Source organism: Chinchilla lanigera, unplaced genomic scaffold, assembly GCF_000276665.1.
Source record: "Chinchilla lanigera isolate Chin_1 unplaced genomic scaffold, ChiLan1.0 scaffold00164, whole genome shotgun sequence".
Taxonomy (NCBI): domain Eukaryota; kingdom Metazoa; phylum Chordata; class Mammalia; order Rodentia; family Chinchillidae; genus Chinchilla; species Chinchilla lanigera.
In genome coordinates, this window is record NW_004955565.1 from 1,572,857 (window position 1) to 1,600,461 (window position 27,605).

At 37.8% G+C, this 27,605-nt stretch overlaps 1 protein-coding gene across 4 annotated transcripts in view; it reads right to left on the bottom strand.

The window, feature by feature from the left end:
• Usp9x (ubiquitin specific peptidase 9, X-linked) overlaps positions 1–27,605 on the bottom strand; it is a 123,031-nt gene that overhangs the window by 93,817 nt on the left and 1,609 nt on the right. For all 4 annotated transcript variants that reach the window (XM_005413264.2, XM_013509210.1, XM_005413266.1 and 1 more), the window contains exons 2-4: positions 6,292–6,545; positions 2,353–2,498; positions 305–384 (exon numbers count right to left, since the gene is read on the bottom strand). In XM_005413264.2, the coding sequence (XP_005413321.1) occupies positions 305–384; positions 2,353–2,498; positions 6,292–6,387 (322 nt within the window). In that variant the 5' untranslated portion in view covers positions 6,388–6,545. The remainder of the gene's footprint in view (positions 1–304; positions 385–2,352; positions 2,499–6,291; positions 6,546–27,605) is intronic.

A 27,605-nucleotide genomic window follows, 5' to 3' on the forward strand; every position in this document is an offset into this window, starting at 1 on the left:
AACAAGATAGTAGGAGAGCAAGAATGGTTTAGTGCATTGCTTATTGTTATCTTCAAAGTAGTTGCTCAGATTACAAGATGCTGGTATGTTTTGTTGTTTTTTTTTTTTGGTTTTTCTCCGGTACCGGGAACCGAACTCACGACCTTGCGCTTGCCAGGCAGGTGCTTTTGCCACTGAGCTAAATCCCCAGCCCCATAAACACCTTTGAAGGCCTTACAAGTCACAGCTAGTGTTTATAACAGGAACAAAGTTAACCATATATCTAAGTAGCATACATTTTGGAATGTATAACATCAAAACTTACCTTTCTTACTAAGATCAATAGCAGCTTCTAAAAGCACTTCTAATTCCCCTTTCGGCAAAACTGGAACCACCCATCGAGGCCTAAGAGTTTTTATAAAATAGAAAGATGCTTACTGGTCGCAACAAGAAGAGGCACTATAAATGAGTTGCTAATTATAATTACTTACCTTGCTGTGAAAATATGAATACTAAAATAACAAAATACTGTTGAAAGAACCAGGCTGGCAGAATATCTGCTTTGTGTGACTAAGCACCAACTATTGTCTCTACAAACAGAATTTCTTAAAGATATCATCAAACAAAAGATACAGCAATGAGAGAGGGAATAAAACTAACTCATTTCAATAAAGTATAGTAAAGCACTACAAATATTATCAGTTAATTATGTATCATAGATGCCTATTATTAAAGTTCACAGGAAAGGGCTATTTCAGGACAGATTAGAAGAGACATGTCTTGAACTTCTGCACAAAGAACAAAAACTTTAGGAGGCAAGGAAATGATTTATGCCTCCATCATAACTCACTGACTTTTTCTGATAGTTAAGTGAGCCATGGTGGGTCTGCAGCCTCCATTTTTCCATAGATGCCCTCCTCCTTCAAACAGGGATGCCACCTATACCCATGTGATGCTTTCTCGCTAAGCACAGTCTGGGGCCAACCATTTAGTCATCCATCCTTTTCCTATCCTTTCCTCCTAACCAACACCCAATTCACCCATTGTCTCCTAGAAGAGCCACCTTTCTTCCATTTATCTCTTACTAATCTCTGTCCTAAGAGCTGACAAAATATCCCCTGTAATTTAATAAAAAGCACTCCTTCCCAGATAATTAAAAACACATGTATCTACCTTTGTCATTGTTTTTATTTCTTAAAACTTCTCTGTATTTTAATTCCCTTAAAGACAATATGCATTGCAGTCCTCTACCTAGATAGCAAATACTTTACCAACAAACACCAACCACCAGTAAAACTGTAAAACAACCATACAACCTTCTGTTTTGATGTCTCTGCTACAGAGAACAGTGAGGGGCTGTTACAAACGTTTATACAGTTTTTCGTTATAATTCATTGTACTATATAGGTAGTTTCCAGAATCACATATAATGTATTCTTTTAAATACACCATTAAAATTAATAAGCTATTAAAAATATTCAAGATAAATAAAGTGAGGAAAGAAAACAAGTTATAAAATTATAGTAACAATCTTATGTCTGAAGCAATAGCAATAGTAAACAGCAAGATAATCTGGAAGAATGTACCCCCGTAATTGTTAACAGTAATTTTTGGCTGGGATATGTGAAAGAAAGGGAAGTTAAGAAAGATTTACCTACATAATATAGTTCTATTTTAATAATGCATACCTATTCATTCATATTTTAAATGCAAAGGGTATTTATTTCCCACTGACATTATGCACATTAATGTCATTAGTGAAAATACAATGAAGAAAACTTCATAAAACAACTATCTGTAAAAGTGAGTACGCATTACTTTCCTTTTGGGGGGCAGGAGAATATGTCACACCTCTCTAGCGCTCCCTTGTCCAGCCCATGGACCCAGGAAAGACCATATCCATATGGGGCTCCTTGACATGATTTTCTCTTCTTTTCTTAAAAGTCTTTTTCTCACCCTGCACAGAAGCTTAAGGCTTCATTCAGGGTTCACAAAGGGCAGGCTATGAGTAACTCAGTCTCCTCATAACCTAGGGGCCACCCCAAAGTTATTAAAGTCATCCAGTATACAACCTGCTGATGAGAAAAAAGCTTCATAAACTCTAGAAAAAGGAAATGGCACAAACAGTTCCAGTTCTACTTCAGAAACACACCAACTAGGAGCCTCATTAATCTAAAAACACTCTCTTTCATTTATTAAACCCATTAAGAACCAAAGTACTTGGCAGTGGCTAAGATATGAGACACCTGAGGTAGCAGTGGAGTTACTATGACATTTCTCTTCACTCTTCTTATCCACTATCAGACACAATGCTGAGAAACTTGGCTGTTTTTCTTATATTCGACATACATTATAAAACCAAAACGTCCTCACCTATTGATCATATCATCCAACTTTGCCAAGTCAGTATGTGGAAATGCAGGTTCCTCATCTTCAACTTGTGGTGGGGCATCACCCTGACCTTGTTCATCTGGTGGAGTTGCCGGGGAATTTTCATTGGAAGAATCAGGCGATGAAGTCTTGATTAAAAAATTAAACATCTAGATTTCAGTTTCTTTAACATATGTACAATATTCAGTAATTCAAACAACACAGATTAGTGTTGCAAATTTTGAAAAAAGTGTTGTAAATGTTATAAAATTTGATAAATGATATCAATGAGTTTCAGGGCACCTCTGCACTAAAATTTCATTTCGTCCTCAACAGCCTAAAAAAGTATTCTACTGCTGGTTAGTAGATGAGAAAATAAACTCAGTAAGATCACACACAACTCAAACTCTGGAATCAGGATTTGAAAGTGTACTCTAAAGTCTATGTTCTTAATTTGTACCACTTCTCTCCTCATACTTTCTATTAAACAAGCCTGTCATGACATACAAATTGTGTACATCTGAAACACATTTATAGATTAATTTGTAACTTATACTTTTTAAAGTTAGAAGCTCTAAGAGAATATTTTTCTGTAACTTCCCTACTCTCACCAACAGTATTCAACAACAGTAACTTAAAAACATGACTGTAGTTTCTAAATAAGTCACATCTCTTTCAACTAATAGGGATAATTTTCATTTCTGTCATTCCTTTTTCAGCATAACTCTTTCACCCAACTTCAGTTGTACACAGTATTTTCACTATAACCTAAATAAATTTTTATGATCCCTACCCCCTCTTTTCCTCATGGTATTGAGGACTGAACCCAGGGCCTTGCAAATGCCAGGCAAACACTCTACCTAATGAGCTATACCCCTGCCCATGATCCTTATTTTTAATTTAGAAAGCAAGTGGTATTTTCTCTTTCAAAATGAAACCAACCTAAATTTTAAATTTATTTTTACTCATATATTCTCCAATTTTCTAGTCAGCATAGGAGGATAGCCCTTTTAGAAAAGACAGCCCCTCTCCGTATCATTTAAGCACCTATTGCATAATTAATACAATCAACAGAGTTGCATAAGTAAATGCTTGCATGAAGACAGCTGGTATACCATCATTAATATGTTCTACTTAAAGTTTGTACATGAACTCATAAGGTTAATTAGCAATTAAACGTTAAACTTTTTTGAGATGCAGACAGTGCACAGGTGCCACACAGCTAGTCTCAAACCACAGAATTCAAGTGTTAAAAACTCCAAAAGAAATAGCTGATTTCAAGTATGTTAACTTTAGAACTCTGATTTAAAAACAAAAATTTTCTCCTGGTATATATTATACACATGTTCACAGAAAATATGAAGACAAAAATAAAAATTTAAAACATCTGTAACAGAAGCTTGGCACAGTGTACATCCTTATAATCCTGGCTCCTCTAGTCACTTGAGGTAGGAGGACTGCCAAATATGAGGCTAGCCTGGGCAACTCAGGGAGAGACTGTCTCAAAATAAAAAAGGATTGTGGATGTAGCTCAGAGGGAAGGCGTTGGCCTTAATCTCTAGTACTTCAAAACAAAAATCTGTAATATCACCTCAATGACATTTAGTTATTTCCTGTGATCTTTATGAGCTAAATGAAAACTGTACATATATGTATGAATTTTTAATAAAATTAAGGTTATACCTGCTTACATTTGTGTCCTTTCCCATTAGACATGAGAATTTGATTTTTTAATTATTAAGAACATTAAAAAATTAATGGTCAAGCTAGGGAAAGGGTGCACCTATAGTCCTAGCTACCTGGGACACTGAAGCAGGAGGATCACTTGAGCCCAAGAGTTCAAGACAAGTCTAGGCAACAGTGAGACCTCATCTCTAAAGGGGGCACTTGGAGAGCTCTTGCCTAGCACACACAAGGCCCTGGGTTCCACTCCAAAAACTTCAAATAAGACGGCTAGAGAGTATTACTTGAATGAAATAAAACCAAGGTACATTTAGTATTTTGTAATTTATAGAGCTGTAATATATTTTTTCATATATAAATCTTTGTGTTGAACTTCAATTTTCCCCTGGGATAGTACTCTAGAAATATAATTACTAGAACAAGAATATAAACCATTTCTTTTAAGGCCACCAAAACAAATGGGAGGGACAGAGAGACACAGAGACAGAGACAAACTCTTCATTACTACCTCCTGGTTTAAAAATAGTAATCTTTGGCAAAACCATGCTTAAAGAAATCTGAGTACTACCCATCAAATTTGTAACACAGGAAAAACTTAACTCTGTCCAAGATCAAATGCATTACTTCTTGATGTCTTAAGACTGGGAACTAGTGAGGGAAAAGTAATAAAGCTAACACATTTATTTGGGTTAAACAGACCTGATTTACTTATTTCTCTAAAATGGCGAAGGAGAGAGAAAGAAGGTAGGTGGCTAGTGACAGAATATCTATTCTGTAATACCAGGACAATAAGAACTTATAAACTAGGTGCTGGGGATTTAGCTCAGCGGCAAAAGCGCCTGCCTGGCAAGCGCAAGGTCGTGAGTTCGGTTCCCGGTACCAGAGAAAAAAAAAAAAAAAAAAAGAACTTACAAACTCTACAATAACAATACTTTTGCCTTAAAACTTTACTACAGATTCAACAAAAATATGTGGCAACTACAGGCAACATACTTGTGACTCACATATATACACCCTACTAATTTACCCCTAAGCCCGATGTGAGCTATCTATCAAAAACTGTAATGTTTGTCTTAGTTTAATACTTCCCAATATAAAACTATACATATAAGAAAGTGCTAAAATCATTATCTAAACTTCCAAGAAATAACAACAGCAAATCAAATCCAAAGGAAGTAAAACGAATGAAGACATAAGGGTAAAGGGGGGGACCCAAAGCCAAAACGGTTGGCTTTGGGGAAAGGTTTACTGAAATTGGTGAATCCCTAGAAAAACTGGCAGTTATCAGAAATAAACAAGGATATAGTGCTATAAGGCCCAAGACTGAAAGATAATTGAACAGATACTATTGTGGACAAAGGAGTTCAGTGGTAAAATATGTGCTTAGTATGTGCAAAGCCCTGGATTTGATCCCCAGCCCACAGGCACATATGCACATACACTATAAAAAACTGTAACTCAAATTTGACAATCTAGGCAAAATGGACAGATTCCTTGAAACACTCAACTTACTAAAAGACAGAAATAGGAAAAAGAAGTTAGAAAACTACTTCTAAAGCAGTTTGATCTGCCAAGTAAAACCTTCCCACAAATAAAATCCCAAGTCAGATGGTTCCACCAGTAAAATCTTCCATATAATTAATGAAAAATGTCCTAAAGCCTCAGATAAATCCATCCAAAGGATAAAGAAATTATCTAAAGAGCTTTAATGTCAGTACAAAATCCTGACAGCAAAATCTATGTTAACCCCTTTGCAAACATTATTTTGGTTAACACTCATTAACAATGCCATGAAGTAGTGACATAATTATTATCCCCATTGCACAGATGGAGAAACTGAAGCTTAGTGGTGATATAAATGATCGAAAGTCTTAAAGGTAGTAGGATGCAAAACTGAAATGTGAACACTAGCAATATGACTCGAGTCAATTTATAAATATATACATATATTTGAGATACAAAGTAGTGTTCTGGTTTATCATGGTTTCATGCTTTCTCCCAGAATAGATAGAGCTTAAATAATTTCAATGATGACTGACAGACAATATTAGATACAAGAAAAAGATGGACCATATACTCAAAAATCACTAGCTATAACACCTGCACTTTCTTGCTAATGTGCAAGATCTATGTTCACTTTTCTTAAAGAGATAGTGATTTTATGGCTACTTCTTAAAATTATTCAGAACCCACTTCATCATTCAGTGCCCCACAATAGACATACCAACATAGCTGGAATGAGTACCTTCAACATCCTACCTGATTCTGTTGGAGGGGGGGCTGAGACTGGCCATCAGGAGCCTGGCCCTGGTTGTCATTCCCTCCAACTGGAGAGCCACGAGTCGTGGCTGTCATACTCGACACAGGGCAGATCTTTGCAATTTTGTCTGCTTATGTAGTTGTCTTGAGAAAAGAAATTATAGTCCACTTATAGAAGATGAAGTACCAGCATTTGTCAGTCTTAAAAAGCTCCGATTCAAGAATAAACCATCTTGCAGAGACCATTGCATAACCTACAAGTAGAAGAAAAAAAGTACATTTGTTTTAGACATGAAAACCATGAATTAAAACTACAAATTTGGTATGAGCAAGTAAATCAGGTCAGAAGATGGCTATATAAATGAGAGGGGGAAGCCTGGTATTGTGGCACACGCCTGCAATCCCCGCACACAGGCAGCTGAGGCAGGAGGATTGATTCATGTTTGAGGCCAGCCTGAACAATACAACAAGACTCTGTCTCAAAAAGAACAGAAAGAGAGGGGAAAGGGAAAAGTTAGTTTCATTACCACATTTGACGCAATAAAGTGATGACATACCAGCCACTGACTGTACCAAGAAAATATACAAGTATAACTTCTTATGTAACATTTCAGTTTTCTCCGGCACTGATTCCAAAGACAGTACCAAAGTACTTACAGGACTTAGTTGCCATTTTAATTATGAAATGAGAAACTATCTGTCCTCCATTTGCTACTGCCTTAAATACACTGCAAAAATATGCATACTGAAGGCATAAAGCAAAAAATAATTTCTAAAAACATTTCAGGAAAGACTGTGCATACATGTATCACTGACATTACAGCATTATGAATACATTTTCGAGAGAAACTCCAGGGGAGAAGGATGTACATGAGAGACAGCAAAACTGAGGCCAGCTTCAAGCCAAGGACAGAGGTCTCAGAAGAAAACCAAACATCCAACACCTTGATCTTAAGACTTCCAGCTCTCAGAATTGTGAGAAAATAAATTTCTGTTAAGTCCCCCTAGCAATGGTACTCAGGAGAATGGCACCAAACCCTCAAATTCTATTTTCACTAGACCAGTCAGTTTCATCTTTAGCTGCATAGTAAAATCATGTGAGGTGCTTTTAAAAAAACCCTGATGCCCAGGTTCCTCTCTAGATGGAATGACATCATTTGGTTGTAAGGCCTACATATCAGTGCTTTTCAAAAATCTCCTGGTTGATTCTAATGTAGTCACCAGATAGAGAAACTCAGATGATTGATTATAAGTACTTGGTTCTAAGTAAGGTGACCACATTTCCCATTTTGCCCAAAATAGTCCATCTATAGCTACCACTGAAATTTAAGGTATGGCATAAAAAACAGATGTAGGGCTCACCTGTGTAAGTAAATATTAATACTCAAATATAGTGTTTATCACAAGACGCTTAGGTGAGCAAAATGTCACATCTGCAAAGTACAAGAAGAGGTTTCCAAATGCTATACTCTCACTGATTCACACTACTAATCTATGTAGCACAGAAGGTGAATACGATCACCTCCAGTTTTTCAGAGTCAAACATAAGAACTGCAGGGCTTGTCTAAGTTATATGGAGCCAGCTTTCATTCAGATCTGACTTTATGTTTTTTTTTTTTTTTTTTTTGGTCTTTTTGAGACAAGGTTTTGCTATACAATTCAGGCTGGCCTTGAACTTGTGGCAATCTGAGTGCTGGGATTACAGCCATGCACCACCACACCCAGGCTGACTCAATGATGTCTTCTTCTTCAAATTCTCTTATCACTTTCAAACCAAGTAAAGTATACCTTATACTACACCAAAAGAATAAATTATAGGTAGGTTAATGAGGAAAAGTGTAAAAAAGAAACTATAGTATTAAGAGGGATATGTATAAACCTGATTTGAAACACTCATACAAAACTGATTTTAAAATATATCTTCTTCTAGACATCAAGGAGATCAACAGATTTGTCTAAGAAAATAAAAGGTAATGAGAATGAAAGAAGAAACCTGCACTATGCCCAAAGCACTGCAAAATAAGGAGACACTGCAGCAGAAAAATAGGCAAAGGATACGGAAGAGAAGTCTCAGAAAAAGAAACACAAGTGACCAATAAACACATGAAACTACAACACCTAACTTTATTTCTTGGGTTTTTTTGGAGACAGGATCGCATTATGTATCTCAGGTTGGCACTGAACTTGCAGTGATCCATCTGCCTCAGCCTCCCAAGTGCTCAGATTACAGGTGGGGTGCTACCATGCTTGGCTCATCTAACTTTAAAATAGAGATTTTCACATGTTAGACACTGCTTGAAGTAGTCTAATTCTCACTAATGTATACAGCAGGAACTTTTATCATCCTTCCTTATAAATGAGAAAAGAATGAAAAAAATTACCTGTACCAGCACTAATGGGTAAAAGTGGACTTTTAACCTAGGGAGTCCACAGACCTTAACTGCTGCACTATGCTATCTTCCAACCTCTCTAGTAATTATAAAAATGCACATTCAAAACCAAGATTTTGTTTCACTGATCAAACTGGCAAACAGCAAAAAAAGCTTAAAACTGGCAAGACTACAGACTCAGAAGCACTTCAAGTGAAAAAAATGAAGATATTATTAAACAGTCCCTCATTCTGTTTTCTATTTTGTACCTCCTAAGTTACAAAAGGTGTTATATGAAGTAGATAATTTAAAAAATCTGACTTGTCTATTATTTTCCTTAGTCACTCTGGGTCTGCTGATAAATTATTTGAGTGTGTGTGTGTGTGTGTGTGTGTGTGCATAATTTTTTTTTATTTTTTATTTTTTTGGGGGGGCTAGGCATTCGAAACACCAGCTAGCCAATTCAACTTCCTTTTTTCCTTCAAATGCGATCCTGTTTTTTCCTCTTGTCCTGCACCCTGGGTTTGTGATCCCACTGTATGTATTTCTCCAGTGGATGATACTCCCCACTCATCATCATCCCTTCAGTCTTTTCCTGAATTGCTTTTCTTAGCCTGTGCTTGAATCTTTTCTACTGAAAAATCACCTATTTCTGCCTTTTTCTTAACACAAAAATCTTAAAAATAATTGTCTCTGCCTCCACTTTCATTTCTTCCGTTCTTGCTCATCACAATCCACACTACCAAAATTGCTTTAAGCCCAGGGGGTCTTTATGGATGGGTTTGGAGGATGTAATTTTTAAAAGTACATCCAAAGCTCTGTCAGTATGTTCACTGGGGGAGGGCTGAGGAGAAGGTCTGGTTCACAGATCAATGGTCTACTGACAAATCAAGTGACTCCTTCCCAATATTCACCTATCTACTCTTTCCAGCATGAGATAAAATTAAAACACTGTAGTATTCTTTAGGTAAATCTTTACTGTTTATGTATGAATTTGTGCCATTTCTACAGATTAAAAAATCAGGGCTTCAAGTTGTTACATGACTTGACCCAAATATAGGTAGAAGCTGAAACGCCTAGAACTAATTCTATCATCTTGTCCACTAAACTAACCATCACTTTAAAAAAGAAGTTCAGAACTAACCCAGGTGTCCAGATGGATAAATGGACAAGCAAAATACTGTACATACACACAATGGAATAGATCTGTTAAAATAGGAAAGAAACTGACAAATGCTACTGTGAATTAACCTTGAGGGCATTATGCTAAGTGAAATAAGCCAGATAAAACAGGTCAAATAATTGCATGACCCCACTTACAGGGGAACTCAGAAGTAGTTGCACTCAAGACAGAAAGTAAAATGGTGGTTTTCAGAGGTCAGGGAGAATGGAGAGTTACTATTTACAGAATACAGAGCTTCAGGTGAAGATGAAAAAGTTCTGGAAATGGATGATGACACTGGTTATCGGCACTAGACCTCACTGCTTTTTGAACTCTATCTAACTGGCCAAGTATGGTGGTGCATGCCTGTAATCCCAGTACTTGGGAGAGGCTGAGGCAGGAGGACCACAAGTTCGAGGTCAGCCTGGGTGCCATAGTGAGTTGAAGGCCAGCCTGGACTACATGGTGAGACACTGTCTCAAAAAAAAAATATGGATAGATAGATAAGATAGATAAAATATATAAAATAATTCTACCCAACTACAATTACCTTAAACAAACTATCTTGCAGTTAATATGCTAGCATACAGGGAAAAGAAATTACATTAGCTTTAAATTGTTGATGCATAGTATTTCATCATATGTAGTCCAATTACCCTCCACCTATAGACAAATTAAAAATACCTGGCAAGCCAGGCACAAGTAGCACATGCCTGTAATTCCAGCTACTCAAGAGGCGGGGCAGGAAGATTCCAAGTTCCAAGGCCAGCCTGTGCAACTTATATCCTATCTCAAAGTAAAATAAAAAGAGCTGAGGATGTTGCTCAGCACACTTCCTGGGTTCAATTCCCAGTACCACAAGAGAAAAATAAAATCTGGCAAAAACTATTCTAGACAAAACTATATAGCTAAGAATTCTTTTAAACAAACTCTAAGATAAACGGGAAAAGTGGCAGTGTGAAAACTCTCAAACACAACTTTCTCTCAGACCTCAGAATTAAATCAGCACCTGTCTCCTGTAGGACATTTAATCAGAGAAGACTCAAGCTGCTTATCGTCTCTACTCATTTTGTCTTTCTAGCTCTTGCTTTATCTGCTGCTTCTACCTCTGTCAAGTCCTCATTTCTACAATTCCAATGTTGCTGGGCAGGTATGTAAAAGCATCTCTGTAAGAATTTGGGCCAGGTGTGGTGGTGCACACCTGTAACCCTAGCACTCAGGAGGCTGAGGCAGGGAAGTGCAGTGAGTTCAAGGGCAGCCTGTGCTACACAGTGAGACTCAAAAAACCAGAAAGAATGTGTTACCTTTCCCTTAGCATGCTAGGCTGTGAGCAAAAGAGCAAGCAAGAAAGAGGCATAGAACAATTAAAAACAGTATCTGCATTCAAACCTAATACTCTTGTTCAAAAATCTTACCTCTTCTACTTATAACCTGTCTACCTAAAAAGCCAGTTATAATCTTTTTTCGAACTCTTAAAACAGGTACGATACCCACAAAAATGTCATGCGATTCTAATACAAGTGAGTTGAAGGCCAGCCTGAACTGCATAGTGAAACCCTGTCTTTAAAAAAAAAAAAAAAAGTAACTTTCTGTCCCTTTTCTATGAGGTATTCACAAGGTTCTTGAGTATTTAAGGAATGAATTTTAAAATAATATTTTTAGATATGATTTGGAAATGTTTAAATGGAGGACAAAATCTCATAACAGATATACTCGAACTACACTATGGTACTTTTTTTAACCAATCCCTTTCAATCCAAGTGGGAGAATAGCTTGGAATCACTTGCTTTACCTGATTTCAAGTAGCAGTCTCCTGGGTCAAACGGAGCTAGTTTCCCGTGTCACTCAGCTAATTTAGGCACACAAGCAAGACTAGAACAAGCTTTCTTCCAAGTCAAAGAGGCAGTATCCCACACAAGCTGATCAGCTCAATAATCAATCAAACGATTTAAAATTGGACACAATAATCACTGACTCCCATAGGAATGCTCATAGTCAATGAATCACAGTGTGAAATTTTACTTCAAGAAGCTTTGTTTCATTAAAAAAAAGTACCAAATAAGCAGAAAGCACCTTGGATTTTCTGCAATGCAAAATACAACCAAACTAGTAACATCAGACTGCCTTTAGGACACATAGCATTTTTTTCATAGTCATATGTAACATCCTAATATCACTGATGATGAGAAAAGCATCACCTTTTACTTAGGTGATGGTTGAACTACATATTCTCTTAAATAATCTAGCACTATATATAAGTAGCAAACCATTTACGAATTTTAAACTTTGCAAAACTGATTTTCATCAACCCTGGAGAGCCTTAGTACCAGAGAAACTCCTCAGGACAAAGAATGCCTCTTCCTTACCCAGGTAAGATTATTTAAGAGTTGGATCACTGAGGGCCTGACCTGGAAGGGTATGCATACCCCCTCCCTTTTCTCTCTGCTTTCTGGCTGCCATGATGGAAGTAGCTTTCCTCTGCGGACCTTTCCACCATGCCTGCCTGCCTTAGAGCCGGCCAACTGCAAGATTAACAACATGAGCCAAAATAAACTAGTCTCCTTCAAGTTGCAGGTGTGGAGCATTTTGTCCCAATAATGAAAAAGTGATTAAGACAACTGGACACAGTGGTGCATGCCTGTAACCCCAGCACTCTGGGAAGCTGAGGCAGGAGGATTGCAAGTTCAATTACCACATAGGCAATTCAGTAAGAGCCTACATCTCAAAAATAAATAAAATTGAAAGGGCTATAGGTATAGCTCAGTGTGGAGGTCCTAGGTTTAAGTTCCAGTATGGGGGAGGGGATCATATCATAAAAATTACTATTCAATGGAGAGATAAAAGTTCATGTTAAGGAGTTTGAAATGTAGTATTGAATAGCCAAGTCCATAGCTATAAACTTCCACATTCCTAAGCAATTTAAAATGTAATCTTTCCTTCAGAATGAAAGATTTTCTTTTATTTCCACCAGCACTGCTCTTATCCCACATTACTGTGACAAGTTAGATACAAAGCCAGTCAAGTCAATCATATTTAAGTACAGCCCCCCAAAGTGTGATGTTAGTTCTAGATAGCCTCACATCCAATCAGTAACTCAGAAAATGCAAATACAGATGCCCAATTAATCTTTATTAAATTCAAATGTGTTACTTGAGCTAAATGCCTGCCTGCCTTCTCCCTCTCTCTGAGACAGGGTCTTGCTCTGTAGTCCACGCTGGCCTTGAACTTGCAGTGATCCTCCTGCCTCAGCCTCACAAGTGCTGGCATTACAGGCATGTGTCACCATGCCCAGCATCACATTCTATTTTCAACATCATTTGAAATAACACCCTTAATTTTTGTCACTGACATCACTGTATACTATATCTCTATGGCTACTTCCTAGAAGTCACAGCAACAGAACTACACCTTGCACTTGAAATTCTTTGTGGCAATAAAAATTTATTCATTTAGAAATGCTCGACAGGGCTGGGGATATAGCTCAGCGGCACAGCGCCTGCCTGGCAAGCACGAGATGATGAGTTCGATTCCTGCTACAAAAAAAAAGGGAAATGCTCAACAATTAGTCACTTTTATTCAAAACTTCTCTATACCCAGGTCTGTCCAATAATGTGTACACAATTAGGGTACTAGAAGCTTTTATACCTACATAAAAGCTTCAGTAAACTCTGGCATCCTTTCTAAGGCATTCTCAAACACAAAGTTTTAAGTGGTTAAACTCAATTTGAGTAATTTTACATAAAAAATGATTTCTTAAATGAAGGCATCATAAACTGTGGGCAGTTTCCCAATGAAACCACAACAGGTGAAAATCACTGTTTCAAAAACAAAACATTTAACGTCTCAAAGGGCATATGGCAAATGAAGAAGCTTTTAATCAGGGAAATCCACCATACCTCCGTAAGAACAGAGTCTGACATTTAAGCCAACTCAGCAGGACGGAAGTTCCATTGCAGGCAAGTACAGCAAAACTACCTCCGGGCTCCTCCATTTGTCATCACCCTCAACTTTGAGTTGCAGAGTCTATTTATTGCAGGCAAAAGTGGCAGACAAGTCTCAGGCCTTTTCCTTCCACCAGGCCGCACTTGTGAGGGTGTGGAAAGCCAACAACAGAGCAGTCCTAATGGCTGTCATCCTCCCTCACCCACGAAAGACTAAGACTCCTGATAGGAAATAAGCTAAGAAGAACAGAAGCTGCTCATCCTTCCCAAAGCGGAGTTTCTTTGAAAGAAGTGAACAACTGTCTCAATTCCGAATCAGTGGTATTCAGGTTTTACCAAGGGGAAAGGCAGCCCATAAGAACAGAGCGCTTTGTGAAGTTCTCTTAAACCGACTACAGTATTTGGTATTATTAAGAAGCTGGTAGTTCCACGAAGGCAACAAGTTAAACCATCCAACTAGCAGTTTACCAGAGAGAACCAGAAACACACAGCTAAGAACAACCTTCCTGGGATCAGAATAAACCTCAAACTTCAGATACTGGTGTCCTAGATTACCCTGACAAATGTGAGCATTTACTTAGATCAGAATGTGAGGAAACTTATATCCCTAGGCATCACAATCTGCGATTAGTAGAGGCTAACACTTACATGTGAAATCATGCTTAATGTAAAAGAAAATATGACAATTTCTAATCAAAAGCCAGAAGTGGTGGCACACACCTATAATTCCAGCTACTTGGGAGGCCAAGGAAAGAAGACAGCTAGTGAACAGTGAGCCTGGGCAATTTAGCAAGGCCTTGTCTCAAAATAAAAGACCTGGAACCCAGAATGTAGCTCAGAGAGCAAGGTCCTGGGTTCAAGTCCCAACACAAAAGAGATACACTTCACACCCATTAGTATGGCTACTATGAAGACCAACATGTTGGCAAAGTTGGGGAGAAATTGGATCCATTGTGTGCTGCTGTTATGAAACAGTACAATTACTGTAGAAAACAGTATGGCAAGTCCTCCTCTAAGTATACACCCAAAATGATTAAAAGGGACTTGAACAGGTATTTGTACACCGATGCTCATAGCAACATTACTTATGGTAGCCAAAAGATAGAAGCAACCCAAATGCACAAGGAGAGATGAATGGGTAAACAAAATGTGGGACGCACAAACAATGAAATATTATCCAGCTTTTAAAAGGGAAATTTTGATGCTACAACATGGGTGAACTTTGAGGACACTAAGCAAAATAAACCAGTCACAAAAGGATACAAATACTGTATGATTCCATTTATGTGAGGTATCTAGAGTCATCAAACTCACAGAGAAAATAAAATGATGGCTGCCAGCTTTCCCTTTAACACAGTATTTTGCACCCAAAAGTAACAGAAGCTAAATGCAGTATGGAGGTGGGAGTTAAGAGAGCCGGACCAGCTGCCTAGGGCCCACATTCTTCTTCTTGCCTTTATCGGGTCACATGCTGTTTTAGGATTTATGCAGTTCTACCTGATCTGTATGCATTTTAGGCTTATGTCTTAACTCAGTAACCTCCTTCCTCACTGGGTAGTTCAGGCTGGCCTTGGACTCTCGGTGATCCTCCTGCCTCAGCCTCCCAAGTGCTGGGGTTACAGGCGTGCACCATCACACCCAGCCATCCTCCTTCTATTAGGATTTTTCGTTTGTTTTTTAAGACAGGGTCTTGATATGTAGTTCAGGCTGGCATCAAACTCGCAGCAATCTTCCAGCCTCAGCCTCCTAAATTCTGGAATTACATGTGTGTACCACCACACCTGGCATAAGGATACTTTTAAAGTCCTAGATTTACTATGGTTTTTTTAGGAACTTAGAATCTTTTAAAGCTATGATTATTTTATTAGAATTTTTGTTTTTGTTAGCACTCTGATTATAAAGTTACCACAGCTTCAGTGATTAGTTTGCTCTCAACCCCCATTTCTCCCCATAAATCCTGTTATTATTTTGCTGCACAATTTTGAACATGTGGTTTTTCAGCAATGCATACACTACAATACAGAAGACCTACAACAGATGATGTTTAAATGTCAAGTATCATCTTTTTCTCTCAAGGTGGCTAACACTTCCAGAGATTGTTGGAAAGCTTTAATGTACACGAAGTGGCACACAGAAGGGGCCCAGTAAATGGTAGGTGTCAGGCTTTTCTGCTCTTAATATACACTTCAAATTGCTTAGGATGACTTTTATATAAATGAACTTCAAGAGCTTTACTAATGTAACTTTTCATTATTCTATTGCATTAACAACATCTTACCACTTTTAAATGGTCTTGTATTACTTTATAAAAGGTAAACTTCAAATAAAAAATATTTTCCCCCTAGAAGACAATACATAGCACAGTATTCCTATCAATCTGTGCTGGCTCTAAATACGACAGTAGGAAGATTAAAGACACCAGTAACAAGACATCAAAATTATGCAGTGCTACATAACTTATTACATGTCCAGGGAAAGATAAGTAAATGAGCCACCTTTTAAGGTAAAAATATAAAAACAGAAAATAACCTAGTAAATATGAAATCAACTGACTCCAAGTGCCAGGTTTCTATCAATAATACTAAGTTGGCTCAAGTTCACTACTTCTGGTTCTAATCTTAACGGAATTACTACATTAAATGCTAATTTGATTACTTTCTATCTTTTTTTTGGTATTGGGAATCAAACTCATGACCTCAGGCTTGCCAGGCAAGCACTTATGCTGCTGAGCTATATCCCCGGCCCTACTTTCTATCTTAACGTTGCTTAACGGTGGAAATGAAATTAGGATTCAACTCCTTATGCTTACTGCTCTTATATAACTATAAACCAAAACAAATTTATAAACTAAACACAAACAAACCTATTAATATTAATGACAGATGACAGGTATTTCTGACTAAGGCATGGGTTTCTCTGAGTTTCTCATGGCTATACTACTACCATCATGTGCTGTGAGGGAGACCTAGCTCTCCTATTTCCACCTGAATCACTACACCACCCTATACACATGGCGAGCTGTGACATCACTTGTCCTTGGCACCAACATATCATTCAGGTGTTAAGTTGGCCTCCGGTATTCTCATTATCCCACAAATCAAATGGCACAATTGAGCACAAAGGCATTAAAAACACAATGTTAACATCAAGTAATGAAATGATATAGCTGTTGTTTGATGAGGCAACCATGTAAACAGTTCAACATACATGATCAAGAGTACAATAAAAATTAAGACAAACTTGTTTTAAAAAGAAAACACTTTGTTTTCACTTAAACTAAAAAGGGCACCAAAGAGATACTCACAAGGCCTGGAAGTGACTCAAAGAACATTAAGATTTGGAAATCAACCATTCCAAATGTAGGAAATTCTTTTTCTATTCTTCCCTTGGACATTCTGTTACAACACTATAAAGACCATTGCTGTCAACTAAAGGTCTTTTTTCTTTCCTCTCCAAAAATCCGATTCTCTTGTGACTGATGTATCCATTAGATATACGTCCGCCCCTGAACATAAAGTCATTTCTCACTTCATACTTGATCAAGTCATAATCCTTCAAGAAACTGAGATTTACTATGTACATATACCTGGGTCTCTTTTCAAGAAAAAGATACACATTTACTCAAGTATTCATTTACTTATTGATCCTTACGAAAGGTGCAAGGTCCCAATAAATTCCAGTCCCTAAACAAATCAGCCAATAAAAATAAATGAGCAATACTAACTTCAAATATTAAGGCACAAGTCGCATACCAAGTAGACATACCTTCTGTAACATCAGTCTAACTTTGTTCAAATGACAGGTTAAAATAAACAACTCAAAGTTAATAGTATTTACCAGTCTTTGTCAAAATTATCTCCATGCTTTTAGAAGTTGCAAACTGAAATCATGAAATGCTGATCCAACAGACTGAAACAAAGACCTCATTTCTTCTAGTCAACATTTTAAGCAAAGCAGATCAATAATTAGCATTTGTATGTGCATCCTTCTGCTTGAAGCTTCCACAACCAGAATGGCTAGATCATACATGTAAAGGATCTAAAAAAGGAAACCAAGAATTTCAAATTCCTTATCAATGAAAATTACTAACTTCAATGTATTTAACAGCCTTCAGATTTCATTCACATACCATACAAATCATTCACTTGAAGTGTACAATTACAACCACAATCTTTTCAGAATATTTTCATCACCCCCAAAAGAGACCCCATTTTGGGGATGCAGGGTATAGTTCAGTGGTAGAGTGTACGCTTAGCATGCACAATTATACAGCACTTGAGCTGGCATGCTCAAAACCCTGGGGTCAATCCCCATCACAGCAAAAATAAAACAAAAAGCCTCATACAGAAATAGATCTATGTCCTGACCAGGCGTGGGGGCACACATCTGTAATCCCAGCACCTGGGAAGCTGAGCTAGAAGGATCACAAGCAGTGAGTTCGAGGCCGGGCGGGGCTATACAGTGAGTTCAAGTCAGCCTGAACTACACAGTGAGACCCAATGGGTTGTTTTTAAATGCATAAAATTTTTTTAAGTGCATGAATTTTTAAAAGATCTGTTTAAATTTCCCATATAGTAAATATTGATGGATATTATCACACATAAACAAAAGTTGTTTGGGGCCCTTGGTAATTTAAAGAGTATGTGGGTCTTAAGACCAAGAAGTTTGAGAGTGACTGGACTAATAATTTCACCCTAAATGCTATTTTCCCTAACAGATTACATCACTTTTTAGGAGCCATAATGTTCTTAAAGCTTAAACTAGACTTCAGATGAAAACTTAACCAAGCTTTGGGCTGAATGTGTAGCTCAGTACTAGAGCACTTGCCCAACATGTGTGAAGGCGTGGGGTTTGCTCTCCTGAACTGCAAACCAAAACCAAAGCCAAACAAAACCAAAAAACCTTAACTTTGAAGTTGCTTTGCCAACAAAGAATTATACCTCTAGCTACCAACTACCAAGCCTATGGTCCCTAAATTCACAATATAAGCTATCAGCCAAGCACAATTAACTGACAGGATTCTGAAGAAAATAAAGCATTCCAGACCCCATGCAGGCATAGAATCAAGGGAGAGGAAACACTAAAATTGGTATATATTATCTCTCCATTTACTTGTCAATCCAACAACTCCTGAACTCATTAACCACTTTTTTAATCTTTTCTATTTTCCTTTAATAGAAAAAATTTTCTTTTCCAGTCTCTATTTTCTTCTGTATCTCTATAGAGACAAAAAAGTAAATGTAAGACTTTTTTTAAAAAGTTTTAAATTATCTCTTGTGCAACACTTGGTTTTACAGGTTAGTGTCATGGAAAACCAACAGGTAGATAGGTTAGTTAGTTGTTTGTACTGGGAATCAAACTCAGGACCTCAGGCTTCCCAGGAAGGCACTGTGCCACTGAGCTATATCCCCACCCCAAGGTTACTGATTTAATACTGAGTAGAATACCTGGAATTGTAAATAAAACACAGCCCTTCTGACCAAGTACAGTACCATTCCACTGACCACCCCATTCTCACTTAAAATGTAAACACTGTTTAAAAAGAAACAACCCTCCAAAATAGGAAATGAAATTATTGCCAACTATTTAGACACAATTATTAAATTCTTTTTAAAGTGGCAAAATAATATCCCCAAAACCAAGGAGAGCCTACAAGTAATACTCTCTGGATGCCAGATCCCCTCCTCATGGGGAGTTGAGTGTAAGAACTGGATGTGTTTTAATAAACCATTTAAAGTAAAGCAACCACACTGAAACAGTACAGTCCTTATATATAACTCATTTTCTTTTTCTCTATCACCTTTCACCTTTCTCAACAGAGAGCAATACTCAGTGAGAGAAGGAAGTGAAGGTGGGAGAAGGAATTGAAAAAGATAAGAGGTGCTTTGCTCAGGACTTCCAATCAGTAACACAGAAGCCAAAGTCAAATTAGCAGTACATCTCACATACAATGGAGCCTCACAGATTTCATTCTTTTATCCCATTTTTATCATCACTTAGCAGAATTATTAAAACGCTGCCTTTGCCTGGTGGGATGGTATAGACCTACAATCCCAGCACTCAAGAGTCTGAGCAGGAGGACAGCAAGTTCGAGCCCAGCTTGGGCAACTTAGCAACTGAGATTCTGTCTCAAAATAGAAAAGGCTGGGCATGCAGCACAGTGCAAAGACCCTGTATTCAACCCCCAGTACCCCCCCAACACACATACACTGTCTCAATTCTTCTGCCAATTCTCCAACACATCCAACCATGATGCCACCAGAATTATCTTAAACAGCCCCAAAACTAGTGTTATCTTTCATTTAAATGCCATCTCATTATCTTAGAGACAAAACCTACCTACCCTAAAAGCAAAGCACAAACTTCTCACATGATTTTAGCTCCAAACTACTTTCCTCGTCTCATCTCCCATAACCCCTACCTTTTCATAGTAGTTTTTCCTCTAAAAATATCATTTCACGCTTCCACGGATCCAACTTCAAATAATGAGTCTCAATTTTGTTCCCAAGACATATCTGGTGATGCCTGAAGACATTTTTAGTTTTCACAAAATGGGGGTCGGGTACTGGCATCTTGGGTGTAGAGGTCAGAGATGATTAGGACAGCGTTCCACAGCAAAGAATTATCTGGCCAAATGGTATCCGGTCAATAATGTAAAAGTTAAGATATCTTGCCTTATCTCAAGTTGCTCCCTCTCCATACTTTAATTCATAGGGCCATCGAAATGGCACATCTCTGAAGCCCAGCAAACCTCACCTAAATCACATTTCTGTCTTCCACCACTACTTTTTTCACACTTTGTTTTCATTTTTGATGCTGAGGACTGAACCCAGTGCCTCATGCTTGCTAAGCATATGCTCTACCACTGAGCTACACCAGCAGCCCCTCCCAAACACAGCTCTTATCACACTATATAAACTATCAGGTTCACTAAACCCTTAAAACTTGAGCATGAAGATTAATCATCTTTGTATTTTCTCAGCCCAAAACAGTTTAAGTGAATGAATTTAATTCAACAGTTTATAGTAAGAATCCAGAAAAATGCTGCATATATATAGGCAGTATCCCTTTCATATATAATGCATTCCTACAAATGCAACAGAAGCCAAATCTTTCAAAGCCAAACAATAGTCACACGTTCTTAGGGGGTTCTCCTACTTCCAGATTGCAGGAAAATACTATAAAAATCCCTGATTATCCTCACCTGTCAAAGGTAAGCTTTGCTGTACATTTGCCATACTCAAATTTCTTTCTTTCTTTCCCTTTTTTTTTTTTTTTTTGGTGGTGCTGTGGATCGAATCCAGGGCCTTGTGCATGCAAGGCAAGAGCTCTACCACTGAGCCACATCCCCAGCCTTACCACACTTGAATTATTTCATCCTAATTACTTCACTTACTCGACTCATATCCCTAATCCAGTGGCAAACCATTGAGAGCTTTTAATGATAACATACAGCTGGCTATGGCACACATGCCACAGATGTGCCACCACTACCCTCATCAGTTCCCTGTTTCAAGGATTATTAAATTTAAAGCCATGGTGGCACAAACCTGTAACCCCAACCCTTAAGAAGCTGAGCTTGAGCCAGGAGGATTGCGGTGAGTTCAAGGCCAGCCTGAATGACACTGAGACACAAGTTTCAAAAGACAAAAAAATACTAAAAACTAACAACAACAACAAAAGCACAGGCATGCCCATAATCCCAGCACTCAGGAGGCTGAGGCAGGAGGATTGCTGTGAGTTCAAGGCCAGCCTGGGCTACACAAGCAAGTTAAGGTCAGCCTGTACTACACAATGAGACCCTGTCTCAAAAAATCCAAAAAACAAACAAAAAACCAAACCAAAAAAGTTTCAGACCTCCAGTTGATTTTTCCCACTCATTTTTATAAAAAGGCACAGTTGAACTTGCAAATAAATACACAGGATACTGCAGCAAAACTCCTCAAACCAAACTGTTCTCTGACAGGCAATACTACTTTGCAAAACAGCAAAAACAAAACCCAAACTCTTTCATCAGCTAACGCACAGAAGTCTGAACTCAAGGGAGGGAGGTCTAGGGTTGTCAACATATTAATATATCACAGTTGAGGACTAGCTAACATTTTTAAATGGGAAAAGGGTGTAGAACAAGAAGCAGAGCCCATCACAAAGCAGCATCAAAAAGTAAAGAGACTCTCATTTTTTACATTCAACCATAATATGCACTGTCATCTCACTTCCTAGCCCGCAGCTCATTAAAAAGGAATCAAAGACCAGACAAAGCTAAACAATGAAAATAAGTTATGAAAAACCAGAATTTTTTAGCTGGACGTGGTGGCGCATGCCTGTAATCCCAGCACTCGGAGGCTGAGGCAGGAGGATCACTGAGTTCGAGGTCAGCCTGGGCTACAATAATGTGTTCAAGGCCAGGCTGAACTACACAGCAAAACCCCGTCTGGGAAAAAAAACCACAGAAAACAAAAACCAGAATTTTGGGGGTGGTTTTTGTGGTTTTGAGACAGGGTCTCACTATGTAGCTGGCCTTGAACACGTGGCAATCCTCCTGCCCCAGGCTCCCAAGTGTTGGAACTCAGGTATGTCCCACCACACCTAGCACTGAAAACGGAATAGTTTTCAAAATTATTCAAAAAAGCCTGAAGTCCTGTAGTGTACATGGTGAACCAGCCTGTAAACTTCAATAACCACTGAAGATGAAAAGCAACAGATGCACAAAATGAAACAGGCCACAGAACAGTTAGATTAGGTTTAGAATACAACTGGCTTTAGCAAGTAATGGGAATCTCCCAAATAGAATATTGGAAAAACAAAATTATAGAAATAGAAAAACATAGGGGCTATCTGGAGAATTAGTAGTTAAATCAATGGAAGTTTGAGGATTAAAAAAGAAAAAGTGGGAAATCAAGTTGGAAAGGTATTATCAAAATCAACTTTATGATGGGAGAGTTTTGAATAGTATTTAGCTGGGCTCAGTGACAAGTGCCTATAAGCCCAAGCGTTCAATGCCAGCTTGGGCAACACAGCATGATCCCATCCCAAAAAGAAAAGCTCTCAGAATAAACAAAAAACACATACTCAAGTGCTGAGACAGAGACAGAGGACACCTAAATGTGACTGATTAAGTTCATTATGTAACTGTTGAGAACCTTAAAAATCAGAAATTGAGAGAAAAACATCAACCCAAAAAAATGTTCACTACAGTGTACTAGCAAAAAAATCAGCCTGGCCTTGAACTCAAAGTAAACAACTCATCTGATGGAATGTTCAAGAGCTATGAAAAATGTCTATGGAAAGTTTTAAAATAAATGGAAAAAAGTATACCTACAGTATTTATCACCTTAAAGATAGAAGACAAGATGGAAAGGGACCTATCAAAAACAATATAGTTGCTTCTCTATGGTGAAATTATCACAGGTGAGGTTTGTATTTTGCCCAAACCCCTTACCTCATTCTCCAATCTTTTTCTTAACAGATTAATTTTATTAATTTATTAATTTTATTAATTTTATCAGATAAAAATTAAAGTGTATAACATCTTTAGAAAGTTTTCCACCAAATATTAAATTATAGCTTCAGTATTTGAAAGCAAGCGTTGGTGTTCTGAAAATTATATAGAACATTATCCCCCAAGACACCAAATTAATGAAATATTACTGTATTTAACCAAGCCCTTTTCCAATTTAGCTTACACCACTGGCCTGCTTTCAAAATAGTATTGTCTCACAGGCTAACCTCTAAAGTGTTTGTGGAAACTGATTTTTAAACTCACTCTAAGCAATACATAGGACCAATACAATTGTAACCAACAATTCTGTTCTTTCCTTTACCTGGTACAATACCCAGTACATAATGAAGCATTTAACACATAAAAAACCCCCAAAATTGATTTTAAAATAGAATTAGGAGAAATGATAAAGTGGGGGGGAGTTAAGGTATGCTGGAATTAATCTTTAAATCAATAATTCGCGGGCACCTACAAACTTGCTAGAAATGTATTACTGCAGGGCTCCACTCCAGACTCACTGAATCAAACTTTAGGGGCTAGCACAGCAATCTACTTTACCCAGCTCTCCAGGTTGAGAACCACTGCTCTAAAGTAGGAGCTGGCAAATGATGATCACAGACCAAATTCAGCCTCCTGTTTCTGTTCAGTCCACAAGCTAAGAATGGCTTTCACACAGGAATATTTGGAATCAATCTGATGATAGGAAAGTAACTTTAAACTTGTTAACCAAATACTGTATTATTTTCCTCCACACACATGAAACCCTTCTATTTTCATTGGACCTGAATTAGATACGATTATACCCAAATATCACTATATTTTTAATTCATCAATATAAAATTTAGCAAAAGTCCTTGATTTTGCCCCTTAGCCCACAAAGCCCAAAATATTTACTTGGCCCTTTACAGAAAAGGTTTGCAAGCTGGGCGTGGTGGCACACACCTGTAACCCCAACACTTGCGAGAGGCTGAGCCAGGAGGATCATTGATAGTTCAAGACCAGCCTGGGCTACAAGTGAGCTCAAAGCCAGTCTGAACTGCATAGTGAGATCCTGTCTCAAAAAGACAAAAAAGAAAGAAGAAAGAAGAAAAAGTTTGCAAATCTCTGCTCAGAACTCAACGTGTTTTCAAGGAAAGCAAGATCTTTCCATACTATCTTGGTCAGAGATAAAATACTGTTAAGGTAGAACACGGCCTAATACCATATGGCAATTTCCACGCTCTCTGGGGCTGATGTTAGTAATGATTAGATTTAAGAGGTTCCAAGTAACTAGTTGACAGAAAAGACCAGGGAAAAAAAAGATGTAACCAACAATCAAAATGTCCAAGTCCAAACCCACCAGTAACAAGACAAAAACAAGCATAAAGGACAGAAATGAGACATTTCCCCTACTCCCTTTTCCCTCAAATCCTTTCTTTCTAATTCAGACAGTAGAAGATAGAACCCAATACCCAAGACTACCACCTCAAAAGCATCCAAAGGAGCTGGACGCAGTGGTACATACTTGTAATCCCTGCTACTCTGGAGACTAAGGCAGCAGGATTATCAGTTCAAGGCTGATAAACAAAGCTCTTAGATCCTATTCTATTAGTCTTCTCCCATACATAATTTAGCAAAACAGACCATGGGAGTTAAGAGACACAAATAGCTAATAAAAGTCTATTGTTATTTTGTTCATTCCATAAAACAATTATCAACCAATGCTATAAAAATGCAAATTAAACCCAGTTTTTAAAATAAGTTACTTGGTGAAAATTAAACTCACTTGAAACTAAGCTAAGTAAAATTCAGAATTTTGAAGATAATAAACTTGACAATACTGTATATGTTCATTTACGGGATAACTTAAATAAACTACCAGGAGACAAATTATATCTTCAGGAAAGTTGAGCTGCCATCAAACTATCACTCTGAACATGCTGGAAAATACACCAAAGGCAAAGAGACTATGTGCTACAGTTTTTACTTCTTCCTTGGTCAACCAAGATATTTCTCAAATTGCAGACTATGTTGATAGTCTTAAACACCACTCTGTTGCAGAAAACAAAAACTCCTAAATGTTTTCTTAAAAATAGTAATCAGTATAATTTCACTAACATAGCACAGCAGAAAGCTAAAGCACTACTACTTAAGACTGACAGACGTAGTCCCTCACCTGTATAATGTAAATACTACTATCTATAAAACATAGTAAGTGGAAATGCTTAACAGTGCTGTCATAATTAATTCTCAATAAATAATAATTATGCTGAAAAAAGTAAAAACGGAGGGGGGGTTCATTTCCTTATTTATCCACTTGAAAGTTCTAACAACAACATGCCAGAGCCTGCCCTACTGCTGCACGCCTGTTATCCCAGCACTCAGAAGCTGAGGCAGGAGGACTACAAGTTGAAGGTCAGTCTAGGCTACATAGGCAGACCCTGTCTCAAAACAAAACAAAAAAAATCAGCCCAGCACTTTCCACTCTGCACATCATATGCAGCTCCTAAAAGAACTGAAAGAAAACTACAATCGTATTTCTCAATTTTTGAAAAGAAAAACACTTCAAGATTTGGAAAACATACCAGCAAGAGCAAAAACATGATACAGGGCATCAAAAATATTATAATATTTTAGAATAAAGACTGACTAGCTCAATAACCAAAAGATTCCTTCCCTTAGTTTAAAGCCCGAAGGACAAGAGGACTAATCCTTTTAACACATATGTGTTTCAAATAGTTCTTTAACCTGCTTCAAACAAAGACTGGATTCAGTATTAAAACTATACAACTGAAGTATTAAAAATCAACCTCATGAAATTTTGAAAGCCGCTAAAAGAGCACTTGCATGAGTCCAACTAAGCAAGAAATGGACGACTGGCAATACATGACAAATACTCATTTTCAAAACTATAAGCAGCATTCTTAATACCATGTCAAAAAAAATGTTCTATGAAGAAATAATCCACGAAATCCCTCATCTTCTTGACATCAGAAAATGTATTTCAAGATCCTGGAAGACAAAAGATCCACAGTAAATTCTACCATACTTGAGCATTCCACTGATACCACCCTAAGAGAACCATAGAATACCAACAAGAGATACCAGTAATTTGGTGAAAGGTGAAATATGCCGTTCCAAGTTGTTTTCTGAAAGAACTTACATTCTCTTATGCACTGCTCTTACTGTTACCTAGTCCTTCCAGAAATTCTCTCTCAGAAACTACCAAGGTCAGCAAACAAAAGAAACACCAAGACAATATTAAGATAACAAGAACTACAACAGTTAAATGTCCAAACAAAGTGAGAAAAAACGTGGAAAAGAAATTTGCATAGTCCCAAAACTGTAATTTCAAATCCAAGAAAGCAAAACATACTAACAGCAAATACATTTTGAGTTCACCGTGGGAACATCAATTCCAAACACTTCAACATCTCATTGTACCCGAACACTGGAACAATAAAGTTTAAAGGGTTAAGGTTACAAGTATGACAAAGCACACGAGTTTAAAAACTGAAAAAACAAATATTAACATCTTTGTATATTTAACACCCAAATCTTGCAAGAATTTGGAAGGGATTTGCTGAAACCAAAATGGCAGCCCGGTGTATCAGTACTACCAGTGAAATCTAAAGGAGAGTTTGTAGTCTGTATTTTTAAGTTCAAGCCTATGGGTTAAGAAAGCTACAATAGTCATGGTTAACTACTCCTTATCATAAAGGAAGATAACAGGCTCCAAGAGAGGATTAAGTACCTGCTGGAAAGTTTCCTCCTTAATCAGTGCACCCAAAATTACTCTTCCTGAAAGTGAAATTATACAAGCAGTGGATTTAAAGGGTTCGTGGGATTCTATATGCAAGAATGCTACAAATCTCGTCTCCCAAAATAAACTACTGTATGAATGTTGAACCTAAACCTACAACTCACTTAAATTCAAGGGCAATCCGAGCAACTGTACACACCTGTAAACTGCAAGGTGGAAATTCAATTAACGTTGTGTCTCTGAACTCCCCCCGCCCCGCCAATAGCTTGCTTAATTCAAGCAGGTTCTGAAAATCCTAAAACCTCCCAAGTTCCAGTCGCTGCAGAAATTCATCCAAGCAAAAAAGAGCTCTACACCTGCTCCGTAACTCTAACTCCTTCATTTCACAATGAATGAAAAAGTCACTTATCAAACCTGCAGCCTCACACCCGAAGAACCTTAAGGTTTCACCACTAACGAACTCGCACATGCTAATTGTTTTTGCAGAAAACAGTTAAAAATAGAAAGGCGGCACGTCCAAGCTCCCCGGGAAGCGGCTCCCGCAGCCAGACACCTTTCGGCCCCGGCCCCCCGCGAGCGAAGGGGGGCGAAGGAGGCG